The 26,772-nt window shown below is 49.4% G+C and overlaps 1 protein-coding gene across 3 annotated transcripts in view; it reads right to left on the minus strand.

Annotated features, from left to right (window-relative positions):
* The window catches only part of HSPA12A (heat shock protein family A (Hsp70) member 12A), a 77,865-nt gene that overhangs the window by 38,795 nt on the left and 12,298 nt on the right, over positions 1 to 26,772 (minus strand). The window contains exon 1 of one of the 3 annotated variants that reach the window (XM_069567570.1): positions 12,977 to 13,039. The exons of 1 other annotated variant lie outside the window; for it this stretch is intronic. Coding sequence is in view for 1 of the 2 variants with exons in the window: in XM_069567568.1 (XP_069423669.1) it covers positions 12,943 to 12,970 (28 nt within the window). In the remaining variant the exon portion in view is untranslated. Of the gene's footprint in view, positions 1 to 12,942; positions 13,040 to 26,772 lie in introns of those variants that run through there. One more of the 3 variants, XM_069567568.1, reaches the window with a different exon arrangement.

The following is a 26,772-nucleotide window of genomic DNA, read 5'->3' on the forward strand; positions in this document are numbered from 1 at the left end:
TATGCAGATGACACCACCCTTATGGCAGAAAGTGAAGAGGAACTAAAAAGCCTCTTGATGAAAGTAAAAGTGGAGAGTGAAAAATTGGCTTAAAGCTCAACATTCAGAAAACGAAGATCATGGCATCTGGTCCCATCACTTCATGGGAAATAGATGGGGAAACAGTGGAAACAGTGTCAGACTTTACTTTGGGGGACTCCAAAATCACTACAGATGGTGACTGCAGCCATGAAATTAAAAGGCGCTTACTCCTCGGAAGAAAAGTTATGACCAACCTAGACAGCATATTCAAAAACAGAGACATTACTTTGCCGACTAAGGTCCATCTAGTCAAGGCTATGGTTTTTCCAGTAGTCATGTATGGATGTGAGAGTTGGACTGTGAAGAAGGCTGAGTGCCGAAGAATTGATGCTTTTGAACTGTGGTGTTGGAGAAGAGTCTTGAGAATCCCTTGGACTGCAAGGAGATCCAACCAGTCCATTCTGAAGGAGATCAGCCCTGGGATTTCTTTGGAAGGAATGATGCTAAAGCTGAAACTCCAGTACTTTGGCCACCTCATGCGAAGAGTTGACTCACTGGAAAAGACTCTGATGCTGGGAAAGATTGGGGGCAGGAGAAGAAGGGGACGACTGAGGATGAGATGGCTGGATGGCATCACTGACTCGATGAACACGAGTCTGAGTGAACTCTGGGAGTTGGTGATGGACAGGGAGGCTTGGCATGCTGCGATTCATGAGGTCGCAAAGAGTCAGATACGACTGAGTGACTGAACTGAACTGCTTTATTGACTATGCCAAAGCCTTTGACTGTATGGATCACAATAAACTGTGGAAAATTCTTCAAGGGGACGACAGAGGATGAGATGGCTGGATGGCATCACCGCCTCGATGGACGTGAGTTTGAGTGAACTCCGAGAGTTGGTGATGGACAGGGAGGCCTGGTGTGCTGCGATTCATGGGGTCACAAAGAGTTGGACACGACTGAGCGACTGAACTGAACTGAACTGACCTGAATGGGAAGTTGCATATAACACGGGGAGCTCAACCCAGTGCTCTGTGACAATCTGGAGGGCGTGAATGGGGTGGGAAGGAGGTTCAAGAAGGAGGGGACATATGCATACCTATGGCTGATTTATGTTGATGTATCCCAGAAACCAACACAATATTGTAAAACAATTATCCTCCAATTTAAAATAATTTTTTTAAAAAGAAAAATAATGAAAGAGTATCTGTAACATTTTAAATAAATAAACACACATGTTCCTAAGTTCACTCTTCAGTTGTGACTCAGCCCCCAAAACATTCTTCAACCAAGTCACTTAAAAAATAATTTTTGCAGCAAAGAGGAATATATAAATAAATGAAAATATTTATGCAGCCAAGTAGAGGATATCAGTAAGTAAAAATTGGACTCAACCAACAAGTCTCCTGCCACAGGATTTTTTAGACCCCAAAGCAGGTGACAGAGGAGGAACTAGTTGAACTTCTGAGGTTAATACTCATCACTTGCCTTAACGGTGTAATAATTAAAATACAGGCTTCATCAGAGTTCCTGCTATAAAATGCGAGACTGTAAAAGCCAGACACCTTTTTATTTGCTCCTGGCTCTAATGGCTTTAATCAAAGCAGACGCTCCTAAAATAAAAAATAGTCGACAAAAAACCTCAGGGACAGCCATAATTCATGAATGTGCTTGTTGTTCTCTGCTGGAGACATTAGTCAGCAAACGGCTGTGAGCAGAATCGTGGACTTTCTGAGATACATTAAATCGATCCTGCTCCATAAATACATTTTAAAAGATGAAGACAGAACCGTTGGGCTGACGTTATTTTACAAGGCTCCAGGCTCATACAAAATGACAGGTGGTCTCAAACAATGGTGACTCCCCAGATTTTTCAAACAGGCCTCCTTGCTAGCTTTCAGATTTATGTTCTATCACACAAATGCTGAACTTCCAAAGGGTTTTTAAGATCTAGTCCTTACGATTTCTAAAACTGTGATATATATGCTCATTTCTTTTCCCCTGTAATAGTGAAACAACAGGTATTTGCTGACAATTGCCTAAAATCAGGCTCTTTGAAAAAAAAGCTCTCCCTTTCTTTCTCCTTATATCCCCTCCTTTTAGTATCATCTTTGAAAATTGATCAGTCCAAGGTCATGTGTAGGTTACTGGCAAATACCTTTTAAGAAGGAAAATAAAAATTTTTTATTACCCTGTAACAGACTGCATGGCTAGCTGAACTAATGCATTATTACCGTAAACTCAACTTCCATTTCAGTAAATAATTTATGGGGTTTTTTTTTTTAATCACCATGGTTGATGTTCAGAGTAAATGGAAATTTTATTGGTGTGAACCAGGAGACCCTCCAAGCTTCAAAGAACACTGAGTGTAAAATAGCTTCTCTCTAAATGCTGAATAATAATTACAGAAATAAGCATTTACAGTGGCAGAAAAAACAGCATCAGGCAGTGCGGGCCTGCATCAACCCATCCTGACACTGAGCAGCATTTTCCAGTAACCCTCCCCGTCACTAAATGGTTGAGGAGATGAGATGCCCCAGTGAGAGAGACCTGAGCAGTGAGGTTTCCCCAGAGGCAGTGAGATCCCCAAGTTCCTGCAACCTCAGACCATGAGTGGGGCACAGTTCATAATTTCTCTCTTAACCACAAGTTCACAGGCACATGTGGAGCTGAGGAAATGCCTTATAAACCAACAAGCTTTCCTATTAATTTTCACGAATTATATTCGGCAACCTCACAGCCCCTGCCCACTAGGACCCAGCATTTGGAGAGGCTCCACCAGATCACCCCATACACAGTATTAAGATACTTCTGTCCACTTGGCTTCTCTTTCACAGACTCTGGGCTCATCTGGGCAAAGCCATGCCTTCTTTATCTCTGATTCCTCAGCTCATGACTTGTTACAGGCACTCAGTATATGTTGGATGGATAAATGGTTTGATAGATGGACATATGGAAGAATGGATGGATGGATGGATGGATGGATGGGTAGGTGGTTAGGGGTATATGAGTGGTTAGGTGGGTGGGTGGGTGGGTTAGTAGATGGCTGAGTGGGTGGATGGATAGATGGGTAGTTGTGTGGGTAGATGGATGGATGGATGGATGGGTGGATAGATGGGTGTTTGAGTGGGTAGACAGAGGGGTGGGTGGATATTTCTATGTGTGCCCAAAAGTGGACTCAGTGACAATCTATAGACTTAGAGGGCCACTGAGGTCTTTCCAATTGAGGCATCAAACATCCCCTCCCCTGGGTCAGGATATATTAGTAATTCACATGCTGAGTTACCCCCGACAATGTAGGCATACATGTGTGCGTGTGTGACGAAATCCATCTCTCCTCAGATGTCCCCTTTGGTCAATGCAACCACCATAGCTCCCAGAAGGGGGATCTCCTAGATTACTCCTTCCCTTCTCACCGCACTCCCAAGCTCTGTCATTCCTACTTCTTAGCATCTCTCACCGTCATCCTTCCTCTGCAACCTCACCATCACAATGTTGGTCCAGACCCTGCTGGCCCCATATCAGGGTTCCCGCACCACCTCTCTCTGTCTCCCCACTCTGAGTCTCTCCATCCAAGTCAGGATTGTCTGCAGTCAGAGGCAGCTGGTCAGAGCTGAGGTCTGCTCACATTACTTGACCAGGCTAGGGCCTTCTGTTCCCATCCCCCACAGGATAAATCTAGCATACAGCTCGCACCCGGACCTTTAAAAGTCCACTCCACCACCCTCTGCAGCCTCATCTCCCTCCATTGCCCTCAGCCCTGACCCCATCTAGTCCTTTCACTTTTGTGTGGACTTTAAAGACTCTGAAACACGTGTGCTCTATCCAGCCTCCTGACCTTTGCACATACCATTCCCCTGCCTGGAGTGCACCCCACTTCCACCTCATCCTCCTGGGAACTCCCCCTCTGAAACAGTCCCCTCTGTTTGTGGGAGAGGAGATTTCTCTGTTCTCTCCAAACAGAGGAGAGAGGAGCTTGCTCATCAGCACCTGGGGACTGACCGGCTAAACCCAGACTTGTGGACACACTAAGGGCAACAGCCAGTTTTCATCAGGAAATAAGTTACAAGGAGGAGGGGAAACTATAGATCAAAGGGTCTCAAACTCTGAAGTGCATCAGAATCAACTGGTGCACTTATTAAAACATATGTGCAGACCTCCCTCCCCTCAAAGTTTCTACTCTGGTGGGTCTGGAGATGATGAGTAAAGGCATTTCTAATGAGTCAGCAGGCCATCTGGATCAGCCCCAGAAATAGACTGCCATAGCTTAAAAGAAAGACAAAGCAACTCCAGTCACTGAAATGCTTGGGGCTTTAATGGACCATGATTCAGATGAACAACAAAATTTAAAAGACAACTGGAAATGTAAAGACTGACCAGACACTGATAACATGAAGAAATTACTGCTAATGGTGGAATTATGTAATTTTTAAGAGTAGTTATCCACTAGCGAACCATTCTGAAATATTTACAGATGAAACAACACGATATCTGGGATGCTCATCAAAATAATACTGGAGGAGAGGGACAGAGATTAAACGATATTGGCCACAAACTGATAGTGATGGAACCTGGTGACAGATTCATGGGGGACTGAATACCTTATTTGCCCTCCTTCTGTATGCTTTAAACTTTGATAAAAGAGTAGGTGTTTTCATATACCAGTTTCATGTCCATCTCCCTCCTGCTGAGAGGGTGTAACTGATGTTTTTCTTATGCTGTGTTATCAGTGAAAGCACCTGGCCCATATACGGTAGGTGCTCCAGACATTTGTCAAGTGAATGAGCAAGGGAGTAAGAATATATGTTCACTTAAACCTAGTATGTGGACTTTAAAGGCCTAGGAATGTTTCAGACCCAGGTCACCAGTGGGTGAAGGGTACAGGTCCAGGTGGTTTCTCAGGAGCTGGGGCTGTGGGGACAGCCTTTGAAGGAGTCTGAATTTCAGCAGGTGCCACCAGATCCCCTTGCAGGCAGCAAAGCAGACATCCGGCCACCAGCTGAGCGGCTGCCACCCTGAGGTGGGCTCCTGCCCAGCTTCAGATACAAGGGCCTCTTAGACTGAAACAAGTTCTGCAAGCTCAGGGTCTCAGAGGAGGCAGGGGCTGCCCCCTCACACTTCTGGGTCCCTCCACGCTCTGAGAAATCAAGAGCCGCCCCTGTAGATAGGCAGGGTTTCTCCAAGCCCAGGACACACCCTCTGAGCTGTGTTCAGACTCGCTGGGCTCCCAAGCCTCCGTGAAGGCCTTGGCGTCTCCTCCCTCCACCTGAGGAACGGCCAGCAGCGATGCCAATGCCGATGTCACCCTGTGACCCTTTGTGCTAAAAGAACAAACGACAGAAAGGGAGGGGGTGTCCCGCGGGGAGGGGCTGCAGGCAGCGTGTCCTCCACGTTCAGGCAGAGCAGTCAGCCTGGGCCACAGGCTCGAGGGCCGTGTCTCCCCAGAATCAGGGCGGCTTGAGAACAGGAGCGACACTGAAGTTGGCTCCTTGGCCGCCGTTCTCAGATGAAAGTAAGGAAGCAAAATGGCTCCCGGTGAGGATGCAGAACACGGCGCAGCAGGTGGAGAGCCTGGACGCCGACTTGTGAGCCTGGAGAAACGACCTCGCCTCGCAGGCACATCTTCTCTCCGAGAAGTGGGAATTCAGGTTCTCAGGGCCCCTGTCACTACTATCTCAATGAACAAACGAGGTAAACCCTTGGAAATAGATAACAACCGTCACTCACCATGAGCTGAACTCCTTCACGGAGTCAGATATTTACGTCTGGTTTGTTTGTTTGTTTGTTTGTTTTAATTTAGGCTATTTTGCAAGTTTATTAAACTCAAGTTATTAATTTGAAATTATTAGAACACAAACTCAGAAATCTATTAGGAAAGCTGTCATGGTTGGTGCTCACTGAATGTGAGCTTCATGCCATGCTAAGAGCAGCTTTTAAAGGTGGCTCAGATGGTAAAGAACCTGCCTGCAATGCAGGAGACCCCGGGTTTGATCCTTGGGTCAGGAAGATTCCCTGGAGAAGGGAATGGCTACCCACTCCAGTATTCTTGCCTGGAGAACTGCATGGACAGACAGCCTTGAGAGCTACAGTCCGTGGGGTTGCAAAGAGCCAGACACGACTGAGTGACTAACACTTTCACTATGGGCTTCTCTGTAGCTCAGCTGGTAAAGAATCCGCCTGCAATGCAGGAGACCCTGGTTCGATTCCTGGGTAGGGAAGATCCACTGGAGAAGGGATAGGCTACCTACTCCAGTATTCTTAGGCTTCCCTGGTGGCTCAGCTGGTATAGAATCTGCCTGAAATGCAGGAGACCTGGCTTCAATCCCTGGGTTGGGAAGATCCACTGGAGAAGGGATAGGCTACCCACTCCAGTATTCTGGCCTGGAGAATTCCATGGGCTATATAGTCCATGGGGTTGTAAAGAGTTGGACACGACTGAGTGACTTTCACTTAAGAGTTTTACAAGTGTGGCTGGAGGAAGCCTGGGCTTCCCAAGTGGTGTAAAAAAAAAAAAAAAAACCCTTCCTGCCAATGCAGGAGACATAAAAAATGTGGGTTCAATCTCTGGGTGGGGCAGATCCCCTGGAGGGTTCATGGCAACCCACTCTAGTATTCCTGCCTGGAGAATCCCATGGACAGAGGAGCCTGGTTAGCTAGTCAGTGGGGTCCACAAAGAATTGGACAAGACTGAAGCAACTTAGCACACACGCATGGAGGAAGCTTGCTGTTTAGGGGGCTGGAGATACTGTCATCATTCCCACTCAATGGCTGAGAGACTAAGTATGGTCTAAAAGGTTAAGAAAGAAGCCTGCACTGTTTGGATGAGGCTCAAATGAATTCAGAGCTCACCACTTCCGAGCCTGTACCCCTGCACCCAGTACCAGGGCCCACACAGGTACTGTTTCTCTTGAAAGCTGAAACTACGAGAGAGGTGTAACCGTAAATTCCAATTTCGGAAGCAGGGGAAGTCAGGGGGTCACAATCACAGGGCATCTCCAAGCCCCAGCAGCTGTCTCTGCCTCCAGGCTCAGAAGACTACGTGGTTTGTCCCTCCTTGGGCTCCATAGCCTCATGGGGCTCTCCACTTCAAAAATAATAATTCTTCAAATGCAAATACCAGGGTGGGAGGAACTATGATAACCCAGAGGTTCAGAGTCAGGAAAGTCCAGCCTCAAGTCCTAGTACGGCTGCTTCCCAGAGACATGCCCTGAAATGAGCTAGTGAGCCTCTTCAAACCTCAGTTTTCTCACCTGGAAAATGGAGAGGGGAGGGATCATGATGATGGTGATACATTGTGAGGATCACTGCCAAATAACACATGAATAAATGAAATAACGTCTATAAGACCTGGCGCATGGCATGTGCCTAAGTTATAAAAGTGAAAGTCGCTCAGTCGTGTCTGACTCTTCGCGACCCAATGGACTATACAGTCCATGAAATTCTCCAGGTCAGAATACTGGAGTGGGTAGCCTTTCCCTTCTCCAGGGGATCTTCCCAACCCAGGGATTAAACTCAGGTCTCCCACATTGCAGGTGGATTCTTTACCAGCTGACCCACCAGAGAAGCCCAAGAATACTGGAGTGGATAGCCTATTCCTTCTCCAGCAGACTCAGGAATCGAACCGGGGTGCCCTGCATTGCAAGTGGATTCTTTACCAACTGAGCTATCAGGGAAGCTCTACCTAGATGGTATTTATTATCCTTTCCACCATCATCATCAAATAGGTCTAACAGCTGTTAAGAAAAAACAGCCATGTGCTTATACCAGGGGACAGGCAGAGCCCTCACTTATGCACAAGGGCAGCAAATGCATTTCCTTTACATCAGGCTTCTCTGGGCTTGTTAATCAAGGATAAAATGTCTCACCAGACAGAAACTTGGCAAACAGAACCTTCAGGAAAGCTCTTAATGATGGGAAACCTGAGGGCTTTGCTGCCATGGGTAAGGGAGACTGTCTGGCCCTGACTTCCCGCTCAGGCCATCTGCTCATCTCAGGGGCACTTTCAGAATAACCAAGGAGAACTTGGGAAGCTACGTGGTCCTTTTCACTGGGCAATTAAACTCAGGCCTTCTCGGCCTCTGTTGAGTTGGCCACAAACTTCATTAGGACTTTTTGTGACATCTCATGGAGAAACCCAAACAAACTTTTTAAGCAACTTAATACAACGAAGCACATTTTTGAACTGACCAGGTTAAAAAAAGAATCACTCTCCCACCAAGGAAAAGATTGCATTTGCCTGGGCACCTGGAAGGCCAGGGTTTAGACTTCCCCAGTTTCTATTGTAAACAGCCTTGGGACAGCTCAACCCACAGAGGCCGCGACACAGCTGGCACTGACTCTACTGAGACTAAAGCCAGGGGCAACGGCACTTCAGCTTGTTGGTCTCCCCTGGACAGGCATCATTCACCTCCCAGACGCTCACCGTCTGTCCCTGGGGAAGGGAGACGAGGGAGAAGCAGAATGGGGGGTAAGGGTTGATGAGACAGACAGCTGGTTCACTCCCCTTAGCTGAACCCTCTGATACAGAGAACCGTGCCACCTCCAGGCAGGGAGGACTGCCCTTAGCCCACTTGCTCCCCAAACCAGAATCCAAGCACTAACCTGCTGCACTCTGCCAGGGTCTGAGAGCTGAGATTTATGCACCTTACACACCCCTCTAAGGAGTGCATTGATAGAAGAAATGTCCCCAAACAGCAGCGCAGTTTGTGCCCTGCACAAAGGCACCCACCTTGGGGGAAATCTCTCAAGCAGGACTACATCCACCCCTGGGCAGGGGTGCCATTTTCTTACCACAAAGGGGCCCTCCAAAGCCATGCACTGAAGAGCTGTGTTGCCCAGAATGAACACCTTATTCTAATTTTTGCACCCAGAGCAGATCTATTTCTAATTCATCTAAAAGCACCATGAAAGGCAACCATGGCACTTTATTCTCAAAAAAGGGAAGGAAATGCCTGAAAAGGTACTGAATTCCACATCCCTAGAGGAGTTTAAGTGGAAGCCAGGCAACCATTTCTCCATAGAAGATCAACAGAGGGTCAGAAAAAAAGGAATTGGGACTGGGGAGGAGCAGATACCAGGCTGTATGGATTAAGGCATTCAACCAAGATTCACTGCACACAGGCCTCACTGCCCGCTGGGAGCTGCAGAAGCTCTGTGGCACTGCTGTGAAGCTCAGGAGTGTTGGACCTGTTGGGACTGGTTCAAATCTCAGCTCAGTTACTTACTGATCTGTGTGTACAGCCGCATCCACTAAGTCGATTCAGTTGTGTCTGACTCTTTGTGACCCTAGGACTATAGCCCATCAGGCTCTTCTGTCCATGGGATTCTCCAGGCAAGAATACTGGAGTGGGTTGCCAGGGGATCTTCCCTATCCAAGGATAGAACCCATGTCTCCTGTGGCTCCTGCACTGCAGGCAGATTCTTTACCACTGAACCACCAGAGAAGCCTCTCCCTTTTTAACTAAACACCAATTTTATATGATTGGGGGGGGGGTGTGACTCTTCCCAAGATCCAGGGTAGATCCTGAGTAGTCTGAACCAACCATGGGAACCCCTATCCCCTTCCAATGATGGATGTGGGAATGGGTTTGTGACCCACCATTCTGGCTGATGGAGCATGAAGGGAAGTCTTGAAGCATGAAGCTTGGAGCATGAAGGAGGCTCCGGGGAAAGAAATGCCCTGACCCTCAAGTGAGCCCAAGAGGCCAGTACCTGTGGCCGCCATCTTGCCACCAGCCCAAGATGCAGCCAGCATAGAAAGGACCTCCATTTATCCTTCATGTGGGGGGGCAGGGGTCTAAGAGCTGCTGAATACCTGCTTTGGAGTCCACTAGATCTCTGAATTTCCCATTCATTGTGATAACTGATTTCCTCCTCTAGAAACAAGATAAAGTCAGGTTTTCCATGCTTTGCAGCTAAAAACCGATTCATAGTATGCAAGCTTGAACAAATAACTAAACTTCTCTGTGGCTCAGTTTTCCTTCCATATTAAACAGAGATAATAACTTTCACTTCCTGGAATTAATAAGAATTCAATAAGAATAATGCAGGTCAAGGTCTTAACAAGGGTAACTATTATTCCTTATGGTGTCTCATTTTATCTTTACAAACAACCCAGTGAGGTAAAAAATAGGTAGTTATTAGTCCCATTTAACAGCAGAGGAAACCAAGGCAGAGAGAGGGTAAGCATATCCCCCAAACCTCACAGCTAGTAGGTACCTGTCTCCAGTGCCCAAGCTCCTTCTCTCCACCACCTTCCAGTCCTGAGGTTCCATGACCCTAGGACTGGCCCAAACCTGTACCATTGGTAACTTGCAGCAAAGAGCAGTGAAAACTCAGAGCTCTGTGTGGAATGGGAATTTGGAGGGATTGCTAATGGATATGAGTTTCTTTTGGGCTTCCCAGGTGGTGCTAGTGGTAAAGAACCTGTGTGCCAATGCAGGGGACCTAAGAGACAAGGGTTCGATTCCTGGTTCAGGAGGATCCCTTGGAGATGGAAATGGCAACCCGCTCCACTATTCTTGCCTGGAGAATCCCATGGACAGAGGAGCTTGGCACACACGACTGAAATAACTGAGCATGCACACATGAGTTTCTTTGAGGGGTAAAGAAATTGGAATTTGATAGTGGGGATGGTTGCACAACCTTGTGAATATACTAAAACCACTAAATTGTTTTAAAGGTGAATTTTATAATATGTGAATTATATCCCAATTAAAAAAGAATCAGAGACCTGCAGGAAACCACCTTGTAAGGACAACTGTCCCCTAATTAGCCTGCCCTCAGGAGCACAGCGCTCCTTCCTGGGGTGGCATCAGCTGCTTCAGCTACCCTGACTGCCACTCCCTCCCTGGACAGAGGCCAACCTTTCTGACAAGGCAGGGTTCAGCAATTCTCCCGGGATGCCTGCTGACTACAGCCAGGCCGGGGGCAACAGCTGGCACTGGTCTGTCCCCAGACACCCCACTCTTTAGCAACATAAGAATGTGGGCACAGAGCGGGGTCAGTGCCCCATGTCACCGGCTGTGTCTTCACTTTTCCCCTAGATGCTCTGAAGCCGGCTGGCTAGACTCCCAAGGGCCAGGCATTCCGACAGAGAACTGCGGACAGAGGGCTTGCCGATGCTTCCCCTCAGATAAGCAGTTTCAAGGGATTCTAGAATAAACAGCAGGATAAGTGCCCAATATCCTGCAGCCACACTAACCCTTGACAGGAGTCACAGCCTCATCTTAGCAAGAGGGCCAAGTGCAGCGGAGTGAAAACAGTCTTCTGTTAATTATTCCCAAGTGCCTGTGGACTGGGCCTGGGTCCTGGGCTGAGCAGTACTCAGGAATCTGTCTGAGAAATTCCTGCTTCCAAAATATAAAGGAAAAGAGAAGAGAAAGACCACAAAAGGGCTCAAAAGAGCCCCTGGGGAGGTCCAGTATGGCCCCTCCACTGCAGCCTGAAGCAGGGCTTTCAAGGAGGCAACCAAATGCCCTCAGCACAGGCAGCCTGGCACCCACCCATCACAGACCACTCCTCACATATGCTGGGTGAAGACTTCATGTCAGCTGGAGGGAGAGAAAGTCCTACCAGAGACCTTTTAAGACTAAGTGTGAACTCCCTAATTCTTATTTTATACAAAACCTTCACATGCACTGACATTCTCACAAAGATGGAATCAGTAAACCGGAACTTAGACTTTGCTAAATTAAGTTTACATGGCACAATTTCAAGAGTAACTATGCTTGAAAAGAGTTAAAATAGATCTAACTTCCACAGCAGTCACGGGAGATTTAAAAAGAGAAGAAGAAGAAAGAAAAACTAGTGGACAATTCCCCTAGGACAGAATTTGCTCAGAAGTTTGTGTTAGTCGCTCAGTCGTGTCTGACTCTTTGTACGGCATGAACTGTCGCCCACCAGGCTCCTCTGTCCGTGGGATTCTCCAGGCAAGAATACTGGGGTGGGTAGCCGTTCCCTTCTCCAGGGGATCTTCCCAACCCAGGGATTGAACCCAGGTCTCCTGCAGTGCAGGCGGATTCTTTACCATCTGAGTCACCAGGGAAGCCCCGAAGAATATAAACACCAAAGAGTATAAATATTCTTCTCCCAAAGAACATAAAGACCATCTTAGGTACTTTTCCCAAGAATGAGGCTTACTTACTTCCTCAGGCTACTCCACAGAGCAGCAGGAAACCCTAAGCCCCAGGACCCAGAGGGTCCCCCAGAGCACCCCAAGACCCACGTAAGGCCGAACAGCTATGATGACCTGGCAGAGCCTCCCCACCGAGACACCAGAGCCAGCTCCTGTCCCAGACCGAGCAGGTTCTGACCACGGAACTTTGATCCATTTTCTTGTATGAACTTAAAGCAAGTCAAATTATAATGAAAACAAAACAACAAAACTCCTGGTATGAATCGCTACAGCAGGGTAGGAGGAAGCATACCACAAACCCCTGCTAATCCCCGTACTGCCCCCCGCCCACCCCCACCATGCTGCAATGCAAACGTGAGTCCTTCCAAACCCTCTCCTAAGCTGAGGAGGGGACAGCAAGCATCAAAACCATGTGAATCTCAGGAAATAATACACATATTATGTTTAGGGGCCATGAGGAGGCCACACAGAGGGCCTCAGATGCCAAAACACTCAGCTCCAACTTGGGTGCCCACACCCTAGTGCACGCCTGGTATTCAGGCCACGTGGCTTCCCAGGATCCCTTGTTCTACTCTCTAGCGCCTGGACAGGCAAGAACCGAGGGCTAAGGAATGGGACTTTGCACCCTGGCTGCTACCTATGGCTGGCCAGCTGCCCAACCTCAGGCTTAAGAAGCCATCCCACCCTCCACAAGCCCAGAGAGGTGTTTCTTGGCTTTCCATTGCTTCTGCACCAAGGCTCTGTCCCTCCCGGCACCCAGATCTGCTCACTGCATTAAGTCTAACCGTACGCCGTGACAGCTTCAGACTTCATCGTTACCTTTAACAGCTCTGTCTGGAACTCAGTTAATCAGCGGCCACCTTCTCTTCAGAGCAGAATGGTCCAGATGCAGAGTGACCAGCGTGCCTCCCACTCCCCGCACATCCCCGCCCACTGAGCTGGAATGTCTGAGCACAGGGCAGTGACCTCCGGGAGGGGCCCACAGGAATGCCTGGGGCTGGGAAAGTGGCAGCTGGTCACAGGGACATCCACACAGCCCGTTCCCCACCCCCGCCCCCGCCTTGTCTCCCTGCCCCTCTCTCTCCACAGACCTAATCCAGGAAGATCCCCAAGGTGTGGCCACAAGCCTGGGGACAGTCTGAGCTAGTGAACGAGAAGACTTCCAGAAATTAACCGTGCAGTAGGGAAGCTGGCAGGGGCCACAGGGCATCACTTCAGCATCCCAGCAAGTCCATCAGCAGAGCAGACAAGGGCCGCAGCCCCTGTGTGCCTGCCCACACCCTCCCCTCCCCCGCCCACTGGGCTGCCATTCGTCTGGTCCAGCGGTTACACATCACAGGAGTATTTAATGTGTTAGGATCTGACTTTGAGTTTTCAGGCCACTACAGAGCAAGTGATTTCTATTTAAATGTTATAATTAAGAGCACTGGAAACTTCTATCTTGCTCATGAACTCTTTATTAGACACTATGGTGAGTGCCATGGGGGACTGAGGTCAGAAGGGGCAGGCCCAGTACGGTGAGGTTCAACTGGCCTCTTGAGGGGCAAATTTGCTGAGTGGGAGGGAGCTCTAGGCAGAAGGAAGAGCACAAGCAATGACACAGCGGTGGAGAGCTTCCCAGAGGCCTTGCACCCTGCCTCCAGGCTGCCCCCCCGACTGCATCACAACCACCAATCTCATCAGGTTACTCCCAGCCTCAGGCACCTGCCCTGGCTTTCCTCTGCCCTTCGTATCAGACCTAACTCTTTAACCAATCAGACAGCTCCATTAGCCCCTCATCACTGCCTCCCCCATCATGACAGCCCCCAGACAACCCCTGCACCAGCTGGGCTGTGTTCTCTGCCATCTGGGAAGCCATCTGCCATCCCCCCGGCCCTCTTGTGCACCCGTGTGCAGGGAGAAAAGACCCCCACTAACCTTCCCATAGGAGTAGCTGACCCTCGTGGCTGCCCTCCAACCAGGCACAGCTTTGAGCTACTCTTCCAGGGGTGGGAAATGGGATCAAGGTCACAGAGTTAGCTGGGCTGAGAAAGAACACCTGGTTCCACCCTCACCAGCTCTGCCACAGACAGGACTCTGCCCTGGGCTCAGTTTCCACAGCTGCAAGCTGGGCTAATGACCACTCCCCATCACAGGGCTATGTGGAGACCACTAGGGAAGGCCTGTGAGAAAATGCCAGCCCCAAGCTGGGTGCGGATCAGGAGTGTGTGTGTGCTAAGTCACTTTAGTCCTATTTGACTCTTTGCGACCCCATGGATTGTAGCCCGCCAGGCTCCTCTGTCCATGGGATTCTCCAGGCAAGAACACTGGAGGGGGTTGCCATGCCCTCCTCCAGGGGATCATTCCCAACCCAGGGATGGACCCATGTCTCTTATGTCTCCTGCACTGGCAGACAGGTTCCTTACCACCAATGCCACCTGGGAAGCCCCCAGAAGCACAGGCACACCCATCATCCCTGGGGCCAGGGCACACACCTGCTGGCTGAGGTTCTCCGCCTGAGAGCCACTAAGCCGCCTGCCCTGGACCAGAGGAGGCCCTCCCCCACCACGTGTGCACCCCAGAAACCACTGCAGGCAAGCGAGGTGGCCAGCCGGGCTGAGCCACGCTTGTGCTTCACAGCCCCAGCATTTCTGCTTGAGCTGACCATCCCCACCCTATGAGCCAGCAACTCCATCACCAGGACTCTACCCAAGAGAAATGAGTCTGTGTACACATCCACCAAAGGATCTGTTCCAGAAGGTTCACAGCAGGCTTTTCATCATTACCAAAACCCGGAAACAATCCAAACATCCGTTCACAGAACAGATGAACCAAGTATGGTGTGGCTGTACACTGAAATACTACTTAGCAATGAAAAGAGAGCACAATCCAATACACCCAGCAACACGAACAAACCTCAGAAGCACTGTGTTGAATGGAAGACCTTGAACATGAAAGAACAGAGGCTCTAAGCTTCTAATCATATGAAGTTCAGGCACATGTAAGGTGAAAGGTGTCATCATTAGAACAATGGTTAACTCACAGCAGAGATAGACAGAGACTGGAATGGGGCATAAGAGAACTTTCTAGAATGATGAAGATGTCCTCTGTCTTGCCTAGCATGCCAGTTATGCAGTGTATCTGCCTCCTATTGCTGCTTTCAAAAATTATCACAAACTCAGTGACTTCAAACCAGACAGTGCTGGAGGTAAGAAGTCTGACACAGGTCTCACCAGGCCAAAATCAAATAGGACTACATTTCTCCTTCTGAAGGTTCCAGGGGAAAATCCATTCTATTGCCTTTCCCAGCTTCTAGAGGACACCTGCGTTCCTTGGATTGTGTCCCCTGGCTCCTTCTTAAAAGCCAGCAGCATAGCACCTCCTAATCTCTGACTCTGACCCTCCTGCCTCCTCTTTTATGTATAAGGACCCTTGGGGTTACACTGAGCCCACCCTGATAATCCAGGACAATCTCTCCTTCTCAAACCCCTTAATGGAATCACACCTGCAAAGTCCCTTTGGCCGTGCAAGGTACCACATGTGAATGTCCCGGGGAGTAGGACATGGACATCCTGAAGGGCCATCACTGGGCTCATCACGCGAGTACCAGTTCAGTTCAGTCACTCAGTCGTGTCCGACTCTTTGTGACCCCAAGGACTGCAGCGTGCCAGGCCTCCCTGTCCATCACCAACTCCCAGAGCTTGCTCAAACTCATGTCCACTGAGTCGGTGATGCCATCCAACCATCTCATCCTCTGTTGTCGTCCCCTTCTCCTCTTGCATTCAGTCTTGCCCAGCATCAGGGTCTTTTCCAGTGAGTCGGTTCTTGGCAACAGGTGGCCAAAGTATTGGAGCTTCAGCATCAGTCCTTCCAAGGAATTTTCAGGACTGATTTCCTTTAGGATTGACTGCTTTGATCTTCTTGCAGTCCAAGGGACTCTCAAGAGTCTTCTCCAACACCACAGTTCAAAAGCGTCAATTCTTCGGTGCTCAGCTTTCTTTACAGTCCACCTCTCACATCCATGCATGGCTACTACTTGTGTATACCACACAAGTATATGGTGTGTGTATATATATGTGTGTGTGTATGTATATAAATATATATGTGTGTGTGTGTGGATAAAAACCCATGAACTGCACACTTAACATGTGTAGGGTTACTGTATGTAAATTATACCAATAATGAAAATAAACAGCATACAAGAAGGACACCTGTAACCTGGGCTGTGGGGGTTACATCTGGGCATGGCATTGCCGGCACCATCTCACTTAATCTTCACACCTGCCCTGCATTATCAACTGCTTTCCAGAAACCAAGGCATGAGGAGATAGAAAACTTTGCTTGCAGCTGGAAGAAGGCAAAGGCAACTTGAATGCAAGCTCTGTGTGCCCCCCAAGATCACCGAAGACACCCAGGGATCCAGAGGGTGGAACTAAGGGGAGCGGTTGTCCTTTGATGACCCCCTCTTACTTACATGTGGGTACAAGAACATTCCCCCAACTCCACCCTAAGGAAAACCATGTGAGTGGGGTGAGAAAAGAAAACTCAAGATAGGGACTGTAGAGGTGATGGGAGGCCCACACTGGGGACCCCAAGCGTGGTCCAGAGGGTCAGCCGTGCTTTAACTCTACCCAACGGAAGAATCAGAAATCCAGGTGGCTAGGTGAAATCTCTCATGCATTCTACAACATTTTATTTATTTTTTTACTTTTGTTTGCGCTGGGTCTTTGCTGCTGCATGTGGGCTTTCTCTAGTTGCAGCGAGTGGGGCCGACTCTCAAGTTGCAGTGTGCTGGCTTCTCACTGTGGTGGCTTCCTTGTTGAGGAGCATGGGTTCCAGGGCCTGGGGGGCTTCAGGATCAGCAGTTGCGGCTCATGAGCTCCACGGGCTCAATAGTTGTAGCACAGAGGATTAGTTGCCCCGTGGCATGTGGGATCTTCCCAGACCAGGGCTCAAACCCGTGTCCCCGGCATTGGCAGGTGGATTCTTAACCACTGGACCACCAGGGAAGTCCCTCTCCTTCATTTTAATTATAGGCGATGAATTCAAATGAATGAGCAAACTTTTGTCCACAGGTGGCACACGCCATTGTGCCCTTCCTACCTGCTCCTCAAGGCTCACCAGCAAGCAGCAGCCTCATCCCCTAGAACTCTCTACAGGGCGTGGGCACCTGCGGGGAAACTGCCAGACGGACACAAAGCTGCTTCTATGAGACGGGGCCTGACTGCTCCTAAGGGGGCCCACCAGGCTGCTGCAATGAGGCCTCCTGCCCGTGCAGGACACACACTCCAGACGCGACAAGGGGCCCCACTCCCGAGGTCCCTGCTGCTCCTGCCACTAAGGCACCCCCAGAAAGAAAGACTCTCAGGTGTGTCTGCCTTTTTGCCAGACGCCCACCTGACAGCACCTTGCTATCTGGGCTCCGGGTCACCTGTGTCCAGGTTCAGACAGCTCTGCTGAGCCACCCACAGCCCAAGCCCTTCAGGCAGCACAGCCCCTGAGCTCTAAGAACAGAGAGCTCGGTCACTTTTCCAGAACCCTTGCCCCTCGTGCCCATGCAGAGCCTGCACTGGGGCAGTGCCCAGCCCCTCTTGCTCCCTGGATGATTGGTGAAAGGGACCCCAAGGGTCTTGTGGAGCGGTTTTCTGGTGGCTGGAGGCAAAGCACGTGAGGGAGTGTTAGAGAAATTATCCAGGACAAGGATTTTTGAAGAATACAAAAATCCAAGTTCAGAAACCATCAGGTCCACCACCCGCTCTCTCCCCATGGAGTCTTAACCAAGAAACATATCCTTTCAAGCCTCTGTGTCCTCATCTATAAAAGAAGGATAACACCCCCTTCCCCACGGAGCTGGGTTTTGTGAAAGCTCGTCTATTGGCTCTGTCTCGCGTGAACTGGCAGCTCTGAGCACCAAGGGGTTAACCGGGGCTGCCTGTGGGCGTATGGTCCTGGCTGTTTCCGCCTTTCATCCTTTGGATTCGATTTTCCATGATGAACGTGTAATGCTTTTGTTAGGAGAACCAAACTTATCTTAGTTTTTTCCCAGTCTCTGTCCAAGACATCATGCTGCTGCTGCTGCTAAGTCGCTTCAGTCGTGTCCGATTCTGTGCGACCCCATAGATGGCAGCCCACCAGGCCCCCCTGTCCCTGGGATTCTCCAGGCAAGAACACTGGAGTGGGTTGCCATTTCCTTCTCCAATGCATGAAAGTGAAAGTGAAGTCACTCCGTCGTGTCTGACTAGTAGCGACCCCATGGACTGCAGCCTACCAGGCTCCTCCATCCATGGGATTTTCCAGGCAAGAGTACTGGAGTAGGTTGCCATTGTCTTCTCCGCAAGATATCATGAGGACAGAGATGTTGGGGGTGGGGTTGGGGGGGCAGTAAGCAGGGTGCGAGGCTGGCTTCCGCCTCCCTGGGGGCCCTGCTGCTCAGCCTAGGTACTCAGTACTCCTGCACAAATTCTCACCTACTCCTGTTTCCCACAACAGGACCCCAGCCTCCATCAGCTCACAGTGATCACCCGGTTCCCACACTCTGGGGGCCACTTTCTGTCTGGCGAATCTCCCCATTGACCGCATGGGGTAAGCTTTATCTCCCAGCTCCACCCTAGAGATGAGGAGACAGAAGCTCAAGAAGGTTTCTAGGCCTGCCCAAGGCTCACAACGAGTCTGCCACAGAGCTAGCCCAGGACTTGAGCTGGTCCCACGATTCCGCACTGCCTCCTCTCACAGCTGAGGGCTCAGCTCAGGGACCTGCCTAGAAGGAGCTCTTGAACTGCCTTGACTTCAGCCTCCTCCAGGCCCAGGACTTCAACAGGTTATTGCTCTGGCTCTAACAGTCAACCCCCTGTGCGTGGGTGTGTACTAAGCCGCTTCAGTTGTGTCCGACTCTTTGCAATCCCATGGACTGAAGCCCACTAGGCTCCTCTGTCCACGGGACTCTCCAGGCAAGAATACTGGAGCGGGTTGCCATGCCCTCCTCCAGGGGATCTTCCCCACCCAGGGATGGAACCCGAGTCTCTGGTGGTTCCTGCACGGCAGGCAGATTCTTTACCGCTGAGCCACAGGGGAAGCCCAGGTAACCCCCAGCATGTCCCCAAATAAATGTCCCCTGCCTGAAGTGGGCCATCCTCAGTGCTGAGACAGATATCTTGCCACTCTATGAAGGGGCAGGCATCCTGCTTGGGTCCCAGGCACCATCCTGGGCTCCTAGGGCCTCTGGGCTCCAACTTTCCCCCCAGCACTGCCCTCGGCTTTAATCAGTCACATCCTGGTCAGGATCCTGCTGTTCGGCTGTCACATCTGGGGACACGCCTGGAGCTGGCAGTGTACGTGGGATGACCATACAGCTGCCCGTGGGCTCCGGGCCCTGAGGGTTCATCTAGGGGTTGGGGGAAGCAGGAGAGGGTCGCCTTGAGTGGTAAGCATATTCACAGGTGGAAACCAATCCACAAATTCTTCTGAGGGTGAACGGCAAAACGAGCTGTGAGCATGGGCAGCGGTATGGAGAGGGAGACGCTTTGCTGGAAGAAGGAGGTGGGGGGCGGGGTGCTGCTATCTTGGGACATGAAACCCCTGACCACTCCCTCATGAGTCATAGGATGAGCCGGGCCACCCCTCCACCACGATCATTATACTTTTGGCTTGTGTTTATGTTTTGCTGCTTACGGCAACCTCATTGCTAGTATTTTACTAGAAAGTGGTCTCACCCTTCCCACCCCCATCCACTAAGATTTTTGAGGGGCAATGTTAGCATGAGGCCCCCGCATTCTTCAGCATGCTGTATTCTATCTTAAGGTCTTACTCTACAGGAATACATGCCTATTTCATAAGATAGATAAATATATATGTAATATACATATATAATTCAGTGAGGAAGTCTGCTTTTTCCATATAAATATTCATTCAACACACAAGGCTTAGATCAAAAAATAAGTAGGAGAAAGTGAAACCGACTTTCCTATTGCATCTTGATACATCCCATCCTGTGGGCTCATCTTCCTTCCTGAGAACCTCAGGCTCTGACCCCAGCAGGTAGCAATTTGGGATCTCACTGGTGAATGTTCAGGGAAGACCCAAGGAGTGCAGTGGCGGGGCAAAATCAGTGTCCACAGCTAGCCAAGTCTTTGTGGGTTCATGTTTAACGAACCATACAAAACCCAAGGGAAGATCTACCAGAAGCTTCTACAGTCTCTCCTTCCCTCTGTCTTTGTCCCTCTCCTTCCCTCTCCTCCATCTCTGTTGTTCCCTCCTCCTCTCTTGCCATACCTGCATGCACACACATACTTATGTGTGCACACATACACACACACACACTCCCAGCAGCCTGTCCTGAGATAGGTCTGGAAGTCCTCAGAAACACTACTGAGCGACTAAGCACAGCAGAGCACATCAGGTCTTTGCTGGGTCTTTGGCACCACTGTTCACCATTCCCCTTGGGACTAGACCATCCCTTCCCCCCAAGTCCCCTCCAGGGCCCAAGCTGGGTGCTGCCAGCACACTGTCTGTACCCTCAGCCTCCCGGTCCTCATATCTCAACCCAGACAAGCACAGTCTTGCCTTGCCTTGAGAGACATTCTCCCACTAGGTCACTGTCTGCTCTTTATGTGACTGCCACTTTCAGGATTCCGTTTCTTTATCAGGAAAATTGAAGAGGTTGGCTCACAGATATTGAAAGCCCTATTATACCCTCCAGCTTTAACTATTTCTCACTCTGATCATCAAAGTCACACTAACTAAGTGCTAATGGCTCCTGAGGACCCAGCAACTCCTCCCCGAGATCTCCACTAATTCTGGTTCCCTGACGGCTTAATTTACCAAGCAATAAAATCCCCTTATTTGGGCCTAATAAAGTATTGTTAAGTTTTTATTTTGCCAAAGACAGACATAAAAACTTTTTATTAAATCTATTATCTGCTATTACATTCAATCCATAAAAGAAAGGAAAATAGGACTATACTAGTTATCTATTGCTATTAAGAAAAAAACCTTTTTAACTCCAAAAATTTAGTGGCTCGAAATGACAATCACTTGTTTGTACAGAACTCTGCAATTTGGGCTTTTCCCACCTGGGGTCAACTCATGCATGAAAGTCGTTTGAAGGCTTAACTGGGGCTAAATGATCCAAGACAGCCTCACTCACTGTGTCTGATGTTCTCCTGGGCTGCTGGGTGGGGAGGCTCAGTTCACCTCCACGTAGCCTCTCCAGCAGGACAGCCCAGATGTCCTACACAGCAATGTAACAGGCGGGCAAGTCCCAACGCACAGATGCTCATCAAATCTCTTCTGGCTTCATGTTTGCAGACGTCCGTTTGGCCAAAACAAGTCACTTGGCCAAGCCCCCGGTCAAAGCAGGAGGAGACTGTGCAACGATGTGGTTACCTTTAATGTAACAATCTATAATATCATAAGGGCATATCAGAAATTCTCTTTTCTGGATGGAGTAGATTTAGCCTCATGGAAACCTACAACACAGTCATCTGTGCAACTTCCTCACAGACCCATCAGGCTTCACGCATCAGAGCCATTTCCAGCCCAAAGGCTGGTATTTGGAAAACACAGCATCTATCAGTTACCATCTTCTTTCCAACTAGACAGAGGTGGCCTCAGAATGCCTCTCAACACAGCATTCCAGATTCCTCCCAACTGACCAGAGAGGGCACACAAAATTCAAGTCTGCTTTCCATCGCTCACCTAAGGGTTTTCTCTTCAGAGAAGTTATCTTTTGAAAGACGACATGGGAGAAGAAATGCTTAACCCAAAGGAAGATGGCGGCAACTCCAGGCACTGTGGCCAGGGTCAGGTGTAGAACCTCCCTCCATCCTCAAACCACAACCACTGGGACCAATCTTAATGTTCTTATGCGCCAGCCACTGAGCCTCAAGGACCAACGCATCCCTGCACAGATGGCCGCTGGCAAGCAAGACCATGGGACCTTCACTTTGGGCCAAGCCACATCAGCCGTGGCACTTCACACAGATGTGGCCCTTGCCTCAGTTCATGCCAGCCTCCGCCTGGCAGCACTGCCTAGACCCGGGCCCGACCTCTGTACCCTGCAGGTTCCCCCCTCCTTTCTCAAAACCAATGAGGAACCAGCAGGGAAGGACTGCTGAAGCCCCACCCCAGCCCTGAGAAGATGATAGCCCTAAGGTACAGGCTTGGGTCTTGGGGGATGACCTTGGGGGGTCCCTTTCTTAATGGGCAAGGCCTTGGGGTCCTCACCAACTAAGTGATCCCAAACCAGAAGGATCCTATGTGGACAATTTCTGGATGACAAAATCTTCCCTACTTGAAAATACTCTACATGTTGATTTGCTTGTGGTTACATGACTGTGCTCACTAGTCAAAACTCATCACACTGATACCGAAAAACTGTGAGTTTTACCTTTTGTAAATGACACCTCAATAAGTGCAACTTAAAAAAAAATCTCCCTAGCAGGGAACCACGCTGCACCTGCTTCGTCAGGCCAACTCCCTTAAATGACCTTTGTGAGCACCTACTATGTACCTGGTGGGTGCTTTAAATAGTAAAGTTGCCACACACGGAATGTGCATGTTTTGTGTGCAGGGAAAACCCTTCATGTACTTGACTTTTATCTAATTCTCCAGACCATCCTGTAAGGGGTTGTTACCCACACTTTACAGAAAGGGTCACAGGAGCTCAGAGAGGCTGAATAAACTGTTCAGGTCCAGGCCATACAACCAGAAGGTGTGGAACCAGGACTCAGATCAGTAACTCCTAACTTAGCTAAGCCTGTTTCACTCCACCAATTTCCCATCCCACGCTAGCTCCAGGCAGGGTATGTTTGGTGTTTTTTATGCATAAAAGAAACTAAATGACTTGCCTAAAGATCATATTGCTAACAAGAGGTGACATCAGGCTTTGAAACAAGTTAATTCCAAAGCCCCTCTGCCTTACTGCCCATGGGGGACATCTGGGGTCCCTCACACCACATTCCACCTGCTAGGCCCTCCCTTCAGGGACTATCTGGCTCCAGGTGACTCCCCTCCCTTCGTCCATCCTCCTAGCACCTGTCCTAGCTGGTGTCCTGGCCAAGATCGTCAGAGGCCCACCCCAAGGGATGGCCTGTTGCTAATATCTTTAGACATCTTGCCAAGGCTGGTCTGAAACCAAGAGAGGCCTTTCAAGGGCACCTGTGTAGCCCTAAACATCTGGCTCTGACGGGCCTAGGCCCAGCCGGGTTCCCAAGGCAGGGACAGACACCCCTGCCATCCCCCAGGTCCCCATTTTTTTCTGCAGGAGAACCCCAGGCAGAGAGGAAAGGTCACACCCCAGCCTTGTTCCATCAGTCTGCCCCAGCGTCCCCCGAGTGGGCCTTTGTGGATTTGGCCAGATACATCCTTTTTATTTTTAATTTTTTTTAGTGATACATCCTTGATGGGCCTTTCCACAGCTGAGTAATAGGCCTCCCTGGACGGTCCTCACATCACTCCTTGTACTTAAGACAGAACAGATGCTGAAGCAAATGCGTCGGTTGATGTATTTGGCATCATTGGACAAATGATGTGTCCCTTTTGCTGCATTCTAACTCAGGAAACCACAGCTTGACCTGATGCCCACGGCCCCTTCAGAGGGGTCCAGGTGGGCAGCACCACATGGCTGAACCATGGCCCAGCGTGCACCAGGAGAACACCCCATGAGTTTGCACTTCATTTCATGGGAGAGGCCCAGAAGTCAACTACTCCACTCATTATGAAGTACTTACATGGAAGAACGCAATTTCCTCCATGAAAGAAAAAGGAGTAAAATTCCCAGTAGAGCGTATATTTATTCTCCACCTGTATGGATGTATAGCCCTTACCTAGAAACCATCTCCTGCAGATGACGTATTTGGTTACCAGCACCATAACTACCTGTAGGAGGGTCATTCTCCGACCATAGAATATGTTCCCCGGCTCACCCCACAGGAAAGGAGGCTCTGTCCCCTGGTCAGGGGTAACAAGCAATCATGCCTAGACCTAGGGACCTCCTCTGGGAACCTGGATTTGGGAGAGAAAGACAGATTGGGGAGGGCAGAAGTGGGCCTGCAGGGAGGAAAGCCATGCAGAGCAAAGCAGAAGTAAGAAATGGGGGAAGAAGTGGGGAGAATTCCAGGCTCCCAGCTCTCTCACTCTTACACCTGGCGGCAGTCCAGGAGCCATCCTAACATCCTTTCTATAAAATGTCCTTTTCAGCTTCCTCCAGGGAGAAAAGGTTTGGTTACCTGCAACCAAAAGCCCTCCTCCACACTCCTTTAAAGCAAACACTCTGCCAAGGACCAGGGCACAAAGGATGGGGAACTACCAATGTCGATTGAGAAAATATGCAAGAAAGTGGAAGAGAAAAGGCTGTGGGGGTGGCGACAAGTCCGTAATTTATTAATGGCAAAGAGGTTTAGATCGGCGTGCCATCTCTGACTGATGGAGAGAGGCTGGCTGGACTGCTGTGCTGAGGAATGTTGACTGAAAAACACACACGCAGCCTAAAAGTAGAGAGTCATGTTTTATTCAGCCGAAATGTTTAGGACTTCAAGCCCAGGAATGTGTATATTCTTCAGTCGACAAGAGGGTTATGAGGCGACCTCTAGGTTCAGCTGGGACGTGTGTAGAGGGAGGGAGTGATCTGGATTCTTCGCCTGGCTTTGCCAAGTGTTTGGGGGCAGTCTCTTTAGCCCTCCCTGACCTTTGCCCACCTGTAAGATGAAAGGGTAGGCCCAACCCAGGGTAGGCCCAACCCAGTCATTGACAACCCAGGTCTCAAAAGGCTGCAGAAGTCACCTAAAAACTCTGTTTTCTCAACAACATTAATCTCTGCTTTGGGAACAGGACTCCTGACGTTTGTGCTGTAAACAGTTTCCTATTCCAACTGGCAGAGATGGCTCCTCAAGGACAAAGAGAAAAGGAACAGAAGGGAAGGAAGTGACCAGAGGAATTCAGCCTTTAGCCCACGGAAACCTGGGGGAGAAACAGACAGAGGCCAGCCTGGGGCCTCCGCATCAGAAGGCTCCAGCCCGCCGCCCACATCTTCTGTATCCCAAACGGGACCAAGAATCTGGGTTCAGAAATCTGTTCCCAGTCACTGAGAAACCAACAAGACCACAGGGTCTGGTTTACCAAAAGCAGAAGGCAACAAGGGAAATCACGTTACTGGCAGTTTATAGCAATCAAAGAAGAACCAGCAAAACCCACTGCCTTCGGAGGTCTTGGGGGGTGGGGGTGGGGGGGAGGAGGGCAAGTGGGCTGGAGGAACAAGAGCTGCATCCTACAGAACTCACTACCTTCCTGGAGCCTTGGTTTTCCTGATGGTCATATTGGAACTTAGCAGGCAAAACTACCCAAAAGGTATGCAGAGCATTCAGGAAGTAAAACAGTCTCCATTGCGTGCATGTGCAAGTCTGACTCTTTCTAACCCCATGGACTGTAGCCCACCAGGCTCCTCTGTCCATGGAATTTTCCCAAGCAAGTATACTGGAGTGGGTTGCCATTTCCTTCTCTAGGGGATCTTCCCGGCCCAGGGATCGAACCCATGTTTCCTGCTTGGCAGGTGGATTCCTCACCCTTGAGCCACCTGAGAAGACCTAATATGCTCAGCAATGAGGTGAAAATGAAAGCAGTACCCAGAGGCTCTCCCTGTTAGCTGACTCCTTTGAGCCCCTCTCCACCACAGGGCCAATATTTTTAAATCGATACTCATCCCACAGCAGAAATGAACACAGACATTTCTGCTACACTGCCATGTATTTTCTTGAAAATCTTCATATGTGACAAAAATGCACACTAAAAATAACAGGCTGCAGGGGGAAAACAGGGTTGGTGCATACCAGTTAACACCTACAGAACCTTGCACCTGAGCCCCTCCAAGACTAGTAAGCGCTCTAGGGACATTCTGGTCCAGCAGCCACTGGGCCTGAACCCAACACCACCCAGTGAATAAGTTGTTGGCTCCTGTTCCTCCTTTGAGATGGAGGACCTCAGGGGCACTCACTTCTTACAGAGACGAATCTTATCAAAATGCAAAGCCCCATCCAGAAGGTCACCTGCACCACTGATTCCTTATAAGGACAATGTCTTCCAGCTCCTTCATCTGCTCTCTGAGCTTCCCCATACAGCTTAAGGGGATGGAAACCTATGAAAATGGCCACGACTTGCCCTAAAGGAAGGTGCCTCTATACATTTTCATTTTTTTTCTTAATTCTGATTGATATTTAACTATGAGAAAGCCCACCCTGATCTATCAAAATATAAACACACTGGGAAAAATTGCCAATGAGCCAACACAACTTGCATCTATACCCACATCATCTCCCCATTTGTCAATCATAGAAATACATGCTGTAACAATTTCCAGAGTAAGATAATTGAAAGTGGCTTTTAAGATCATTTGACTGTGAGTAACATCTGATTTATGGATGTGAGAGTTGGACTATAAAGAAAGCTGAGCACTGAAAAATTGATGTTTTTGAACTGTGGTGTTGGAGAAGACTCTTGAGAGTCCCTTGGACTGCAAGGAGATCCAACCAGTCTATCCTAAAGGAAATCAAGCCTAACTATTTATTGCAAGGACTGATGCTGAAGCTGAAACTCTAATACTTTGGCCACATGATGCGAAGAACTGACTCACTGGAAAAGACCCTGAT

The sequence above is a fragment of the Ovis canadensis genome, chromosome 22 (genome assembly GCF_042477335.2).
Source record: "Ovis canadensis isolate MfBH-ARS-UI-01 breed Bighorn chromosome 22, ARS-UI_OviCan_v2, whole genome shotgun sequence".
In the NCBI taxonomy this organism is placed as follows: domain Eukaryota; kingdom Metazoa; phylum Chordata; class Mammalia; order Artiodactyla; family Bovidae; genus Ovis; species Ovis canadensis.